Below are 17115 nucleotides of genomic sequence, written 5' to 3'. Positions count from 1 at the left end.
GTGAAAAGGAAGCGTCCTGGCGAAGACACTGCAGATTCAGAGAGAAAAAAAAAAAAAAGCAATATCGATAAACAGAGGCGGACTGGATCAAAAATTCTTACCCAGGAAAATTTATAGTGGCCTCATACTATGGTTTATGGCCAAAATTACACCGGCCTCCGGCCCACCGGGATTTCCCGGGTAAGGCTTATGGCCAGTCCGCCTCTGTTGATAGAGAAAAAAATATGAAATTGTGAAAAGCTTTGAGCGAAATGAAAGACCATGTGATATTGCACGTGCTGCAGCCCTAAATGAGGCAATACCGAGAATTACAAAGAATGCGGAGAAAATAAAAACAACTTTCATAGCAGGAACAACTCAAAGTGTAATTAAAATCCATTAGATTAAGACACAAAGAATTGGAAGAGATGGAACGGCTGTCATCTGTTTGGATAGAAAATCAAACAAAAAACAAGTTTGCTTACAATAGAAGCAAAAGCATTAGCAATATTTTATTACGTAATAGTCGTAATAAAACACGTAAGCATTTTATTACGACTTATGTATTATAATTTATACTTACGTATTATAAAATACGTAAGTATTTTATTACGACTATTTTATTTAATATAATAATTTTTTTTACGAATAAAATACGTATTTTATTCGTAAAAAATAATTTTTTAGTATTAAAAAATACTAAAAATACTTTATTATAATATATTTTTTATTACGTATTTTAATCGTTATAAAATACGTAAGTATTTTATAACGATTAAAATTACCCGATTATTTATTGTGTTTGGTAATGTTTTGGTTCCAAATGTGTGTTCAATCTTGGGTGGTCGGCACCTAACCCCACTTTTCCCATAGGACCTGTTGTTTATATTGCACGATTTTGCATTGCACGAAGGTTTCTAGGAACACAACTATCGTGCTATACGAGGACAGCCTGTACTACCAACATTTTAAAGTTATACTGATACTTTGCTACAATCAAAGTTAATGGGTTAATTTTCAAAATTAACCTATCATTTATTATTTTAAAGTATTCACTGTATCATTAAAAACTCTCTCACTTAAAAAAAAGTAAATTTCAATCACCCCCCCCCCATTCAGATTCACACTTTTCAACCAGTTGGTTATGACCCATATCCCAAGAGGGTGCAATGTAACAGAGTTAATTAAAAGCAGAGAGAACTAAGTCTCTTGTGATCAGTAAGAGAGGCATACAAACTGTTCCGAATTTTATTTTTCTTCGGGGGGGGGGGAGATCTTTGTAGGAATTTTCAAAATTCAACATTAAACAATTACCTGACATGCCTATAAACATTCAGGCAGACATGTTCAGTCTGAAAATTGACTTGCCACACTTCAATGTTTCAGTTTAGTTTTGAATGAATAAACATTCAACTATATTAGTATTATGTGATTTCTACGAAACATATATACATATTTTTTTCCCCTATAATCAAACCAATTTGGGTGTTGTTTACTAGATGGCTCTATTTTCATAGCTTTAATAATGGCAACATATGCTTTACTTTTGATATGAATACATATGGGAAAGATTTCTTTGACTGCTGTTGGTCTTTTTGTTATTTTAGATTATTATGAAATAAAATGGGGGGAAAATGTGTTTTAGCTCTTCTTCATAAGTAAATATTTAAATTTAAGAAATATCTTTATTGTAACATGTAAGAAATATGACCAATACATACAATGCTTGCTACAACAGCCCATTGTAGAACTTTGGCCACGATTTTTTATTGTAATGACAATGGAGAGTGGCAGTTCAGAAATGTTAGTGAATCTGGTTCTTGATCAACAGCCATTTCCAATTTATTAGACAGCACTAGTTTAGAGGATGACTCTTATGTTGATGGAACTTATATCAAACAGCAACCATCTTGATTCAAGATGAGGGATGAAAAGAAAAACAGACAGTGGGCATAACTCACAAAAAAAAGACAGTGGGCATAATTCACTCATAAGAACTATAAATTTTGTTTCAATCAGACAACATGGAAGTTCCAAATGGATTGCACCTATAATTCCAGCGGCCATCTTATTTCAAGATGGTGCTTTAAAACAGAAGTGTCCCAATGAGGTCCCTGATGGGTGTACTCCCAACCACAAAAAAAAAAAAAAAGTATTGTAAATTTGGTCTGGATCAAAGTGTAAACATGGGTTCCAAATGGTGGGACGAAATAAAAATATCTCAGCAGTGTGCCCTCATTATCCACTAATAAGACTTGGTAAATTTTGTTTCTGTTGGGCTATTTGAACTCTTCTGCTCTTTAAGCAGAAGAGTTCAAATAGATTCATTTCTGCCATTTTGAAACCATGCACCTTGTTTCAAAATGGCAGTAAAGATTAAACCATTTTAAACCACTCAATATTTAGATATAAATAGAACCTGAATCAAATGCAGCTGGGGAGCTGCATTTGATTCAGTTTTAAATTAGCCAAATATCTATATGAATAAAGGAAATTACTCTTCTCAGATGCTAAATGTGGAAATGCAGAATGGATGACAGCCCTACCTCCAACACCAACAATTTAGATTAGATGTGATTTCAAAATATATATGCAACTTTTCTAAGCATACTTACATCTAACTGTTCTTTAATTGATTCAGTTAATGGCTGTTTAAGAGTACGTGGAGCTGTTCCTACAGGCATTACAAAAACGTGTTTATCAGCAGAAGTATCCAAAACTGAACTATTTCCAGTGGCAAGGATTGATGTGCACTGAGTTGGAACCTCTTTCGAAACAGGAAAAGACAGTGGAGTACATACGCTGTTAACCATATCTTTGACTGGAGCTGCTTTATCAGTGCTCATTGCTTTACGCAGAGATGTACTGTTATTCCGATTTGCTGTTCGAACACTTGGACTTCTTGTACTACCTCTTGGTGTTGATTTTCCAGGAGGAGTTGCATTTCGAGTTTGATTTCCACAGCGATTTGTGGGTGATAACGGTGCATGCTAAAATGTGTAGAAAAAAACTGTAGATAAACTAAATGCTGCTAGATCCATAAGTAAGGAAACATGTCTGACTGTAAATAACAACACTTTTAAATTTATATTTTAATTAATGCTAGCACAACAGAAAGGGCATACATAGACTTAAAAATAATAATAAATAAATGAAATAACATCTGTTCAATATGGCTGCCATTTTGCTCTTTATTAAACAGTAGTCTTTTGGACAGAGCAACATATAGTAATACATAATTCCTAGAAATTTCATTTCTCAAATTCTCTAACTACTGACTGCTGAAGTGGAAAAGCAGAGACCTGGGCTTATTACTAAATACTATATTCTTTTAAGAATTCCTATAAAAAGTAGCATAGGGTGCTAAATCTGAAGAACTTCATGGCCATTCAATGGAACCCTGCATTATGATCCAGTGAGCTGAGAACTTTTTATCTAATAAATCCCAGACAGTTTTTGCATAGTGATGGTGTTCTATCCTGCATAAAAAAGCAATGCTGAAAATTGATTTTTACTGCATAAATGGAATGATTTTGTCTTTTAGCAGTCTCAGGTAACTTTCTCCTGTCGTGGATTACCTCAAAAAAAAAAAAAAAAAAAAAAAAAAAAAAGGTCCGAGATCACCTCCTGTCCAAATTCCAGCCCAGACTATAAGTCAGGAGCATTTAAATCTTGTTTAAAGAATAAACAGGGATTGAAAAGAGAGTAATAAATGTAGCAATGGTGATTAAGAGTTCCATTTAGTTGACATACAAGTTAATGCAATTGCATCATTTCTGTATGTAGCCAACTACTTAAGTAGTTATAAATTGGCATCATTAAGTATATCTCATATTGTGAATACCTTCACGAGTTGCTATGATATTGCACTACCTCGAATAAGTAATGCTTCACCATAGGAGAAGACTGATGTTACTTATTCTCAGTGGATACCATCATCCATACGGCATCGTTTCGGAGCTTATTGGCTCCTCATCAGTGGGTGGGCAGATACCCTGGTGTTGCAATGATGATAGCCCAGTTGTGAAGTGTAAACCCACAATATGAGAGATGCCTGATGGTGTGGAGTAATTTAGATTACAGAATAGTTTAGGACTAAAGCCTCGGGTTACGTAGGGAGTTAACTGGTGTACAAGTTAGTGCAATTATATTATTTCCATTTAGTTTAAATGTGGCTTCATCAGTCCAAAACACATTGCTAAGGATATCTGGGTTTGTAACACTCATGACCAAAAACCCTTTGGCAAATTCCAATCTATCTGGATCATCCTCATTCAAACTTTGTAGCAATGATGATAAACCATAATTTCCTTTATGATTTTATTTAAGCTTGTTTTGGATATTTTAAGTTCCAAACTTTACTTTCTTTGAGATATTTTTGGACTTCTTTCGATATCCTCTCTTACAAGTTTTTAACTCGTAGATATCTTTAAGATACAAGATCTACCAGTGTGCACTGTTCCCACTTAATCAAACTTCTTCCCAATATGCTTTATGTTGATCAACTATTGTGTGTGGTTTACATTAAAAAATATTGAATTAGTGTGAAACTTTGGCAGAATTTTCGAATTTTGCAAGCTACTTTACAATTTAAATCCTCTCCATTGTAAGGCTTGTGGTGCTTTCACTATTCTGAAACAATTAAACAAAAAAAGATTATAAACTATTTTTCAAATAACTTCAAATAACTACATCTTCACATTAGTCGCTATTCAAAATAGCTTCATTACTCGTGGATCACCCTGTATTCAAGTTGGATATTTGTTTTTAACTTAGAGAAAATTAGGAAACTAAAATTGCAAACTAGCAATCATAATAACAGAATAACTTACATTATTATATTTAGTAACTTACTTCATTAATATTGCCATAGCAGTCATTACCGAAACAAAAAATAACAATGGATCCAAAGAAATAGGTAACTTCATAATGATATGCTCAGGCATACCAAATGAAATGTGAGCAATATCGGGAAGAAAAGAATGGAAAAACAAAATATTAGATTTACTCTTGGATATCGCCCAGAATGTTTAAATTAAGACTAAAAATCCTATCATATACAAATAACAACCACTGGCATCTATGCATCAGTAGAAGGCACAATTGATGAGACTGTAGAATTTTATGACAAATTACAAGAGACCATAGACCAACCTAACAAAAATTAATACTTCATACTAGCAGGAGATTTTAATGCAAGAGTTGGTGCTTAATCAATATTATTATTGGTTGGTTATTAGGATTTTTATGGCGCATCAGCATCTAAGGCTATAGTGTGCCAAGCTTAATCAATAAACAAATGTACAGGATCAGAACGCAAATCTGTGGTCAACAATAAAGGAAGATGCTTGACAGACTTCTGCATTTTTAATAAACTTAAAATCATAAATATTTTCTTCAGACACAAGAATATCTATAAATTCACATGGGAAGCAAGAAACACAAAGTCTATAATAGATTATATTATCGTTAATGAAAATTTAAACAACAAAATTAGAGACACTAGAGTATTTAGAGGCAATGAAATTGACAGTGATCACTACCTACTAGAAAGCATTTTCAAAATAAAAAGAAATTATTTTAATAAAAAGAAGAAAATACCAACAAAAACTACTAAGAAGTTAAAAATACATTTGTTGGAAGATGAAAGCATTAAATTTCAGTATGAAAGTCGATTGAAAGATAATCTCAAGTCAGATGAGAGTGATAATGTTGAGGGAATCTGGTCAAACATGAAAAAATCAATTTAGAAAGCTGCTGAAGAAAGTCTTGTATATAAACCTATAAAAAATAAAATCTGGCTTAAACTTGGAATGAAGAATTGAAACAATTGTTGAAAAAAAAAAAGGCCTATAAACTGTTCCTACATCTACACATAAAATATAAAAAACTTAAGAGCAGAAGTCAGAAAACTAACCAGAATAATCCAATGAGATGACAGACAAATTTGTTAAATCCTAAGAATGTGATATCATGGGCCCACAGAGAATAGTTTTCAAAATTTTTAAGAAATTACAACTAGACACAAATGATCAAATACAAACTAACTCCATCTCTCAAGCAGAATGGAAGCAACACTATATCAAACTATGGTATAACCCTGGCACTAGGGAATGGGAAGATGAATCTGTGGTAACCGAAGATGAAGAAAATATAACAACGGAAGAACTAGAGTTAACATTACAAAAATCAAAAAACCGAAAAAGCCCAGGCATAGACAATTTGAATGTAGAACTATTTAAATATGGGGGCACCTTACTAAAAAATGCACTACCAAAATTATTTAACATCATATGGCATAAGCAACAGATACCCAAAGATTGGGAAACAGGAATAGTAATCAATTTACACAAAAAAAGGCTCCAGAAATAACCCTAACAACTACAGAGGGATAACACTGCTATTTTCTGCTTCAAAGCTATACTCTAACATACTGAAGAATAAACTTAATAAATATAGTGAACAATTCTTAGAAGAAGAACAATGTGGGTTCAGAAAAGGAAGCAGCAAAATAGATGCCATTTTCTCATTACAACAAATTTTGGAAAAAAGAAGAGAATTTAACCCACAAACATTTCTGCTGTGTATTAATTATGAAAAAAGCATATGATAATGTAAACCGAGAAAAACTTTGGCAGATTTCACATAAAGAAAATATCCCAATCCATCTTTGGAAAGCGATACAATGCCTATATAAAAACTCAAAAGTCTGCATAAAATATTCTAACGGCCAACTATCTGACACAATCAATACCAATAAAAGAATCAAACAAGAATGTGCACTATCACCAATTTTATTTAATATCTACATCAATAAAATTATTAAAGAATGGAAACAAACAGTTAACAACGGAACACAGTTGAACAACAGGAATAAAATCCAAATTATATGCTGATGATCAAGTTATAACTGTGAAAATCTAAAAGCTCTCCACTATACTATAATTTGGTTTATATCACACTGTAAAAGCAAGCAAGTTTTAAATAAGTGATGCTAATGATGATAACATTTTCACTTTGTATATCTTTTCTTTGCATCATTACAGCAGAAGCAAAAAACCAGCTGAGATTTTAAAATTAGTATTAGTAAGGCCAAATTAAGCAAGGAAACAAACCTTTTCTGTATTAGCAAAAAAAAAAAAAAAAAAAAAAACCCAGAATATTCATACTATTCTCATTTCTACAATGTAATCATCCAATTTTGGTTTCACTGCCTAGACCATATTGGGAGACAATTTATTCTAATGTTTAGTGACCCATAGGTAACATTCATGAGATCCAATCTTCTGTTATTTTCTGAGATTTTGTGTCCCTAGTTTGTCTCATCCACAAGAAAGAATGACCTTCCTCATTCATTTTACTAAATCCCTTGTACACTTCATTACATCCTCCTTAGACTAATCAAGCAGAATATTTATTTGTTAAAGATCACACTTGTCATTTATACTGTTAGATAATGACCATTTATAATGCATTTTTTCTTACTTAAAACACAATCATTACATTAATTTTACATGGTGGATGCAAATAATGCTGATACCTCAGAAATGTACTGTTCTAATAAATTTCTTTGTATCATGGCATAAAAGTGTCATTAATTAACCAGTATCTGTATGGGTGGGTATTCTGTTTGTATTCCAGCATGTAATATATCCCAGTGAAGTGGTGTAAGAGGATTCATGCAAGAGCACTGATAATCTTTCCACTGAATCACAAATTTAGGAATACTCTTTTCTTGTGTCTGACATTAGAAGTTTAGTTTTTGTTGGTTCCTTGTCAGCAATAATAGCTAATCTGATGAAAAGCTAATTGAGCATCCACATTCACCTCAATTATTTGTGCAGATGTAAATATATAATACAGTTTCTGTTTATCTCATGTTGGGAAAGAAGGAACAAACAAGTTCAGCTGTTGTGAGCACTATACTAATTCTTTCATAGATTAATTTGTCATAACCTGCATCAAACGAAATCTCTATGTAATACATAATTACCTACAAATGGGACAGAGTAAACCAGCTAAGAAAGTCATCTATTCAACCTTGGGAGGTGACAGTGGTGGGGTGGAAAAGAAACTATTGTTATAATGAATCCTTTAGAAATTTAACAAATACATGAAAATGTAGTCATGCCAAGAGCTTGGATTTTGGTTATGCTTTGTTTGTTTGTTTGTTACTTGGTTTTTTAGGAGCATTAGCAACTAAGGCCATATTGCTCCGGGATATGCGGTGGTCATTCCTTGACCTTTCCGCATCCTCCGTATTTGGTGGTGACGGGCTCGAACCCCGGTCTAATCAAGAAGCGTGTGCTACGCACTGCTGCTCCTTCCCACCTGGCTACGGAGGCGCCCTTTGGTTATGCACTACAATGTCTCAACACAAACAACTTTGGAATTTTGAGACTGCCAGTTTTTGGACAAGAAATCTAACCAAGCACAAAATGTCAAAATTCTAGCAAATATAAATAGAGAATACACTGGCAGCTTGGCTGCCTACTTCATGCCAATTTCTCTACATAGTTAATTTATTTTTTATTAATTTTGTTAATTATATTACTTTATTCTTATTCACATTCTTTTATTCCCTTAGGCTGGTGGCCACAATTTGGAAACAAATAACACAGGCAATGATGTTCCATTTAAAAATATAAATAAATAAAATGGAGAAAAAAAAACAAGTGCATGAGTATTTTTTTTTTAATCAACAACTCAAGAGTACCCCATATACAGGAAAAAGTAGACTTTTAGATCCCTCATGAATGGTGGAATCCTTTCTCGCTGCTTGGCAACAGTGGAAAAGTGTTCTATGGGTAATTACAATACATTTTATTTAGAATTCAGATGAATGTGTGACATTCATCATAGTGCAATACCATGGCAACTTGTTGTAAGAGAGTACTCACAATATGAGATGCAATTAAAACGATGCCAATTATCCACTTAGGCAGTTCACTATGAACAAAATATGGTGCAATGGCACTAACCCATTCACTAGTGAATCTTACACATAGTTTCATGCTTTATGCAAAATAATCACATTAGTAAACTATGGACTTTACAAGGGAAGATTGAAAAAAATATGTGGATTGGTAACACTCTTTTGCTGGTATGGTACAACTGATTCAGTGACTGTTCAGCCACCTTCATTATACTTTGTTTCATCATTGTGCAGTGAATGAATTTGTGATGTGTTAATCACCATGATAACCAAAGCAGAAGTTTCTGTTATTGTTCAACAATGGACTGCAATGGATTTTTGTGTTAAAATGGGGGAAATTGGTCAGAAGACATATGGGAAGCCTATGAAACTAAATTGAGGGAAATTACAATGATAGAAACATCTTAAAAAGTGACAAATGTTCTGCTCTTCAGCTTTAAATGATGAAAAGCAGAACATTTGTTAAAGGAAAGCAGAAGACAATGATTTCAAGAATTAGTAGAAAAATTAGGTGTTTCCTCAAAATGATGTAACCATATGATATAATAACAACTGTGACATTAAACATGTCCTATATGCCAGATGGATTCGACACATTTAACAGATGCCCAAAAAGAAAAGTAAGTTTGAAGTTTGTTAATGATTTATGACAAAGGCAGAACAAAAGACAGATTTTTTATCCTCTATTTTCACTTGTGATGAATCAAGGATACACACTACAATCCAATGCTAAGCAACAGTCCAGAATTTTGAAGCACAGACTTCCTGCTACCAAAACATTTTATATTACTTGATGTACAAAAATATTGATATTGATTCAGTTCTTTTATGCTAAAAAAGTAATTTTTGTGGCACTTTGTCCAAAAAAAGAGACCAAAATCAAAGGATAAAAATTAGTTTCTTTTGCAGCATATTACCCTCACATTACCAATGTGGTACAAGAAGCCTAACTGAGCAATGGCAGAACAGTGGACACTGCTTTCTGCTCTATGATGTTTGGACTATTTTGAAGTTTAAAAAACATTTATAGTGGCGATGATTCATAAACAGTGTGGAAGTGAAAAATACCTTGGCCATTATAGTAAAAATGCCCACAGGAAATGGCTTAAAACACAGCTTTGAAATGTTAATGGGGTGCTGCAAATGATATATAGATTATCAAGGACACTGTTGAAAACAAAACCAATTCCAAGTACAAGAATACCTGAATAAAAAGTAGTATAGAAGTATTTTTCAATATATCCTTGTAGTTTGGTGATCATAAGACTTTCTATCCTGAGTTTGTAATACCATTGTGTGTTTACTTATGGCATCTGAAAGTCTGCTGGCTACCAAACAATAAATGCATAGACAGCAAGCTGCAAACTGAGTTTTGGGGGACAGACATCCAATTTACCATCGAGACAGAGGTGGATGGCATCCTATCTTGCCTGGATGGGTGGGTTGATTCACGTATTAGGCCCATGATTTATAGGAAGCCAATGCGTGTAGACCAATTCATGAATTATGCATTTGCTCATGCACCTATGCAAAAAGAATAGCATTGTTGAGAGTACTAGTGGACAATGTGTGGTCATACTGCAGTACCTTGGAGGATAGGCTGGCGGAAATTAATAGAGTAAAATCAAATCTTTGAGCGCGTGACTTCCAACAGGCAGTGTTGAATAGTTCTATTTTTCAGTAGCACATTATTCCTCTGCCTGCAGAATCAGACTTACATACCAAATCCATTTGAAGCAAATGGATTTGGTATGTAAGTCTGATTTTGCAATTCAGGTACCCAACTTTTATAGCTATTGGAGATTTCAAAGTGTTGAAAGTCAGATGGATGCTGTTCCTCTTTATGGAAATCACTTTATCTCTTCTGACTATGACTCTTTTCACTTAAATAAATACTTCTGATTGTACAAGCAACTGAACAAGTACTGAACAAGAAAGTTTCCATTCCTTGTTAAATCCCTTCTTTCTGGAAGATGTCAAGGATTCCTTTTGAGATGTTTTTTGTGAAATGGGGTGTAAAGTTTATTATTCACCAAGGATTCTCATTCTTTTTCTGATTGTTTCTGGTCAACCATTTTCACAATTAAGTCTCTGGCTTTAGGCAACATACAGGTTTTTTTTTTTTTGGGGGGGGGGGGGGTATAATTTTTTCTGACACTTTTAAATACATCAATTATAATCATATTTTTATAATTTTGTTCTTAATATTTTGTTTCATTCATAGAATGAATAATTAAAAAAATGGTGTAATAAGAGGAAAAGACAATCTTGTCTAGTTATGCTTGGGTTCCTCTTTACAAAAGTGTGGGCAGTGTCTTTCAGCACTGTGCTTAGGCTAACTGTACTTCCTAACCCACTAAATGGATCCAGTTTAGCTAACACAAAGAAAAATCTTTTTTTATGAATTTTATGTGTTTGAATACTGTCTCAACATCGTGTAAGCAGAAATGGTAACTCAGTGTGATTTATTAGGATGTAAAAAAAACGATGAGAGTTACTCTTTACAATGGCAAAAACTTTAAGCTGATAGTAATAAGTACTATTAACCATAATCTGCCTGTTTAGGTCACATCATAATAATAATAACAATATGATACCTGAACATTCTTGAAGTCAGCAAAAGTAGCAGAAGCTATACACACCAACTTTCTCAACACTTCAGCTAATTTTTTAAGTTGTCCAGTTTTTGATGGTTTTAAAGGGGAATGAGAATCCAAAATTTCACTAGATCCAGTTTCCTCTGATTGTTCCCAGTCATATTCTAAGACAATTTTTTCAGGACATCCTAACTGAAAATGTAAATACATACTGTTAAATGAATCATTTCTTCAGAAAGCAACTGCAAGAAAATAAAATTAATGAATACAAAATTAGAAAAAAAAGTCAACCACACAGAATTAAATCAATTAACTGCATTGTACTGTAGTGATCACCTCTTTATAAAATTATTATTATATATATTTTTTTAAAACTGATTACAAAAATGGACTTTTTTTGTATAATGTGTGGTTTGTAAGAAAATCAATTTTTGTATTTAGTATTTTTCATGATCCTTCAAAAATGGAAGCAGCTGTCCATTAACTCCTTCAAGAGAAGAGAGATAGAATGTAGGTTTAGATATTGTTAGAGAACCGCAGACTATGGGAAAGCTTCTGTGGCTGAACACTTCTGGGAGGAGAACCACCAAATTCCCCCAAGGGATGCAGCCATTGTTGATCATTCACATAGGTATTGGAACCAGAAATGGCTTGAGAGCAAAACATAATACCATCAATAGAGATAGGGGAGTTTGTATTTACCCCCCTCTTTGAAACTGTAATCCTCGGATGCGATGAACAGTTCTGCCAGGCAAAACTGTTCATCGCATCCGAGCCATTTCCAGTCACCATGCAATTGTGGAGGATAATTCCCATGCTCCCACAGTGGCACGTGCTATGAGCTGTGATCCTGTTGATGTTATTTAAGGATGTGCCATGATAGTAAAACACTTTTGATAAAGGAAGCAGTCATCTTTGAAAGCTATAGTGTTGTTTTAATGCTTTTAACTTGCAATATTTTGTGAATATTTTAATTTTATGTATTTTAATACTACTTTAATTCTATCTACATGCTTAACACTCTTAACTATAGAGTTGTCAGTGTATTTTACTTTTATTTTTACATCAAATTTTATCCTGTTTTATTTTAATAAAGTTTTGGTCATATATGACTGGTCTATTCCACTGCAGTTAGTATGAGTCCTTCATTGGTACATATGTAAATTTGCATTTTTCATGGATCCACTGCAGTTAGTACATTTAAACTAATGTTTTCAAGTTTATTTTAACCAATGTCTCCATTCATGTATGAATTGTACAAAAACCTCATTTGTGCTGCACTTATTCTGTCACTTAATAGGCTAAAAGAGAAATTTCTTATTAACAAATCTACAACTATGATCATTCCAATCGAAGCAGTGCAAAAATTACTTTCATCTCTGCTTGAGGCTACTGTTAATCTATTAGTCTGTGATTCTCCCCCCCCCCCAAATTAGCAGTTTTCTGACCCACCTAACACTGCCTTGATAGCATCAGCAAATATTCTCACCCTTTCTATTTATGTGTATCCCATTCCTGTAGAAGCAGTCTCTCCTGTTAACAAGCACAGACCACGCTGAGAAAACTTCTACCCTATGAGTCTTGCTCAATCTCTCTCTCTCTCTCCAGGGCCAAACTGATTGACAAGGCTCTCATTATATACTCCCTCCTATCATGTCTGGGCAGAATTGCAGACACTTTCAAATTCAACCCTAACTCATGACTTTTTTTAACACTGACCTGACTTGTTAAGTAAGTCTGCAAATCTACTCGAATGTCATTAGTGCCAACGTGTACAACAATATCCTATCACCTTCTTTACCCCCGGCAGACATACCCTCGTTCTATTCCACCTACCCTTTTTGCACAATATATTTCTCGTTTCCTTGACAATAGAGTCACCAACAAAAACTACCTCTTGTGGGACCAACACATTCTGCCTTAAAGGTTGCTGCTGCGTTGCCTGGGCAGCTCAGAGCTTGAGTTGGGCAGCTCAGAGCTTGATGTGTCTCCAACTTAAATGTTTTGAAGGCATCCACCCTGTTCTTCAAGCTCTCATAAAGGCCCATCACAATGATGAGCTGGTGCCTAATTTCTTCACACTCTCTGCATTTAGCACACACACAAAGACATCCTTGGCTAGATCATGTTCTGTTCCAGAAAGGTCTGCAAACATTTCACAGTTGCACATTTTTTAAGGCTGTAATGCATTGGAGAATAGCCACTTTGGTTTTTTCCTAGCACCATCATAATTTCACTTATTTCCTAATTTGAAAAAATGCCCAGCTAACATCCATTTTCCTACCAATAGTGACATCATTGAAATCCATGTCAATGCAATCCTGGAGGCCCAAGAGAAGACTTTCTTCCCAGTTGGAATCAATGCATTGCAGCATCAGTGGAAAATGTATATTGACTTCAAAAGGGACTATATTGAAAAGTAACACATTACCAGACTCCTCAAATAAACCTATCATATTCAGGTCATTAACTTTCAAATGTCCCTCATATAACATGTATAGTTTATTTGATGAGCTGAATCTTAAAAGCACTGTATGAATATGTTATATAAGCATCACAAATTCTTCAAGCATATTTTAGTTGCTTTAGTGTGATTAATTTATTTAATGATATCTTTTGCTTTGCAATTGGTTTGAGAAGCTTCTCAAGGAATATGTCTTAGTGCAGGTTTAATATCATTTTAAAATTTTTAAAGTAATATTGTCTCATCAAATCAGTATGTATCTGAAAATCACATGATATGTCAAATTTAAATTTTCATTACTATTTTTATTGTGATTATCTGGTGCAAAGGCTACTAAGGCCATACTGTGCTTGCCAATTTTAAGTTCATACTTCATATGACTATTCAGCTTACAGATGAGCCTTCCAGCTGGCCATCCTAATAGAGTGAAAAAAGATAGCATGGGAAAGCTACAGAGCGATGAAAAGTACTGAAGTCTACAACAGCTACAAGTTGATCTATAATAATACCACAGATAAGGTTAGGGAGGCCAAGGCTGAGTATAAGAGAGCACTGGCTAAGAGGGCAAAGAATGGGGACAAGGAATTTTTCGTGCATGCGAATACAAAGAAGAAAATGAATTGGATTGAAGTCTTATATACTGGGTGGTGTGGGAAAGTCTTAGATAACCCAACTGATGTTGCTGATGAACTGAATAGATACTTAAAATTGGTTTTTACAGACAAAAGACCCTTTATGCTAAAGAGAGGCTGTGTGAGGGAGGCTGAGCCATACGAAATTAGGAATGCCTGTTTATTACAAAAATTTTCACACCAAAAGGCAAGTAAGGTTCCTGAAGTTGATGGCATATACCCAGTAATTCTGAGGGAGGCACCTAGGAGAGTATACTGAGGGGAATTGGTGGACTCTGGAGATATTCCTTTGGATTGGGAAGTGCCAACATACTGCCAATACATAAAGGCAGTTTTAAGAGTGAAGTCAGTAACTACAGACCTGTTATTCTGACTTGAGTAGTAGAAAAAATTTTTAGAGGCAATGACTAAGAGTACAATTCAGGTACATTTAGAAAGAAATGGCATTTTGAAGGACATACAACATGGTTTTGCTAAGGAAAAATCGTGTTTAACTAACTTGATAAGCTATTTTGACACAGTTATTAGTGAGCTAGACATAGGGAACAATTTAAATGTAGTTTATTTGGATTTTAGCAAGTCATTTCACCCAGTCCTCATGAGAGGTTACTGTATAAGATGGAATATGTTGGGATTACTGGAAAGATTCTAAGATGGATTTCAGGGTGGGGAAGTTGGAAGCAGGACAGAAGGAAGAGGGTGATCATTAAACGATATTCTTCAGATTGGTGTAAAGTCAGATGTGGGGTTCCCCACGCATTGGTTATTGGACCACTGTTGTTTTTGATTTTTATAAATGACATCAACGAAGAAATATGATGTAAAGATTGGGGGTCGTTAATGATCAGAGTGCCAAGCAGCACTCCTTCATGATGACTTGAATAGGCTTCAGTAATGGTCTGAAAAGTGGCAGATATGTTTTAATGCAACAAAATGCAGGGTCTTACACTTAGGGCCCAAAATAAAATATACTTGGAGGCTAAATTAAAAAACAGTAGAAAGGGATCTAGAAGTTATGATACAGACAGATATGAAGTTTTCTGAGCAGTGTAAACAAGCGGTCAGGAAAGCCCATGATGGCCTATCGAAAATTTATCAAACAATATTGTGAGGAGATAGGGAGATCACAGTCCCACTACATAAGGCAATTGTAAGATGGCTTTGGAATACTGTGTACAAGTATGGAGACCTCATCTTAAAAAAAGACACTGAGCTTCTGGAAAGGGTCCAAAGATGGGCAACTCCCATGGTAAAATTCCAAGGAAAGACTGATTATGTTGGCCAGAGCTTGGCAACCAGGCACCTTAGAGTGGATTTAATTGAGGTTTATATGGCTCTGAGAGGGGTTAGTAAAATGAATGAAGGTGGATTTTCAATGTTATAAAGAATTCCAGAACTAGGTGCTATAAAATCAAATTACAAATGAAGATTGTAGGAAGATTGCAGCTAGATTGTAGGAAGTTTTCTTTCAGCCAGTGAGTTGTTCATTACTGGAACAAGTTGCCTTTGCAGGTAGTTGAAGCTGCCAGTTTGAAGAAATTCCAAGGTCAACTGGACAGTTGCCTAACTGAGGAGGGAAATGAATAATTTGCATTTTTTTCTTCTTCTTCTTCTGATTATTATTATTTTTTTGGCAGGTGCAGAAAAAGCCCGTGGCTTCCTTGCACTACTGGCTAATACTAATACTGTAAGAACCCCATATCTGCGGGGGATACATTACAAGACCTACCGTGGATGGCTGAAACCATGGATATAAGCGAAGACCTGCAGACCCCCATATATAATGTGATTTTCTTGTACATATATATATATATATATACACACGTATAATACAGTTTAATTGATAAATTAAACACGTAAGACATTAGCAACATTAAATATGGTAATAATAAAGTACAGCAGACTCTTGATTTATCGAGATTGGATTAACCAGGACACTTCAAGACTCCAAATTAAAAAAAAAAAAAAAAAAAACCCCAAATGTTTAGTTTGATTTAGTGCACCATGTCGACTGTTGTGTTCTGTTGTACCGCAAAAGGACAAATTTTGTTTCATTATGTCAGAATTTTTTTTTTTTGTTTAGAAATTGCAAAAATGATGGGCAAACGCAAGAGTTGTGCTTTCAAATTAAACAAAAACTTGAAATTATTCAAAAGTTTGAAAATGGTACATCCATTAAATCTCTAAAGAACCATTATAATGTTGGTAACAAACCATACATGACATTGTAAAGAATAAAGGGAAGCATCGTATTGGACATGCAAGTAGTATGTATTAAGTTTTTTCATTTTTTTTCCCCGTCATTAACAGCAGGTAACTGAATCAGCGGATACAGGGGCAAAACTCAAAACAGCCAAAGTCATTCAGTAATTCTTAACAGAGACATCACAAGTTTGACCTCAAAACAACTGAAAAAGACCAACTCACAAAAAAATCACACTTTAAGCAAAATTTTAGCAAAACTCATGTGTGCATGGAGACAGGACAAGCACTCGGATGTTAAAATAC

The 17115-nt window shown here is 34.3% G+C and overlaps 1 protein-coding gene across 4 annotated transcripts in view; it reads right to left on the bottom strand.

The window, feature by feature from the left end:
- crm (cramped chromatin regulator) overlaps positions 1–17115 on the bottom strand; it is a 228781-nt gene that overhangs the window by 74724 nt on the left and 136942 nt on the right. For all 4 annotated transcript variants that reach the window (XM_090388247.1, XM_090388238.1, XM_090388265.1 and 1 more), the window contains 2 exons: positions 11512–11703; positions 2595–2969 (listed from right to left, as the gene is read on the bottom strand). In XM_090388247.1, coding sequence (XP_090244373.1) covers positions 2595–2969; positions 11512–11703 — 567 coding nt within the window. The remainder of the gene's footprint in view (positions 1–2594; positions 2970–11511; positions 11704–17115) is intronic.

The sequence above is a fragment of the Mastigoproctus giganteus genome, chromosome 2 (genome assembly GCF_048544385.1).
Source record: "Mastigoproctus giganteus isolate SK-2022 chromosome 2, ASM4854438v1, whole genome shotgun sequence".
In the NCBI taxonomy this organism is placed as follows: Eukaryota; Metazoa; Arthropoda; class Arachnida; order Uropygi; family Thelyphonidae; genus Mastigoproctus; species Mastigoproctus giganteus.
Note: the sequence above shows the minus strand (reverse complement) of the source record. Positions and strands in the feature narration are given on the sequence as shown.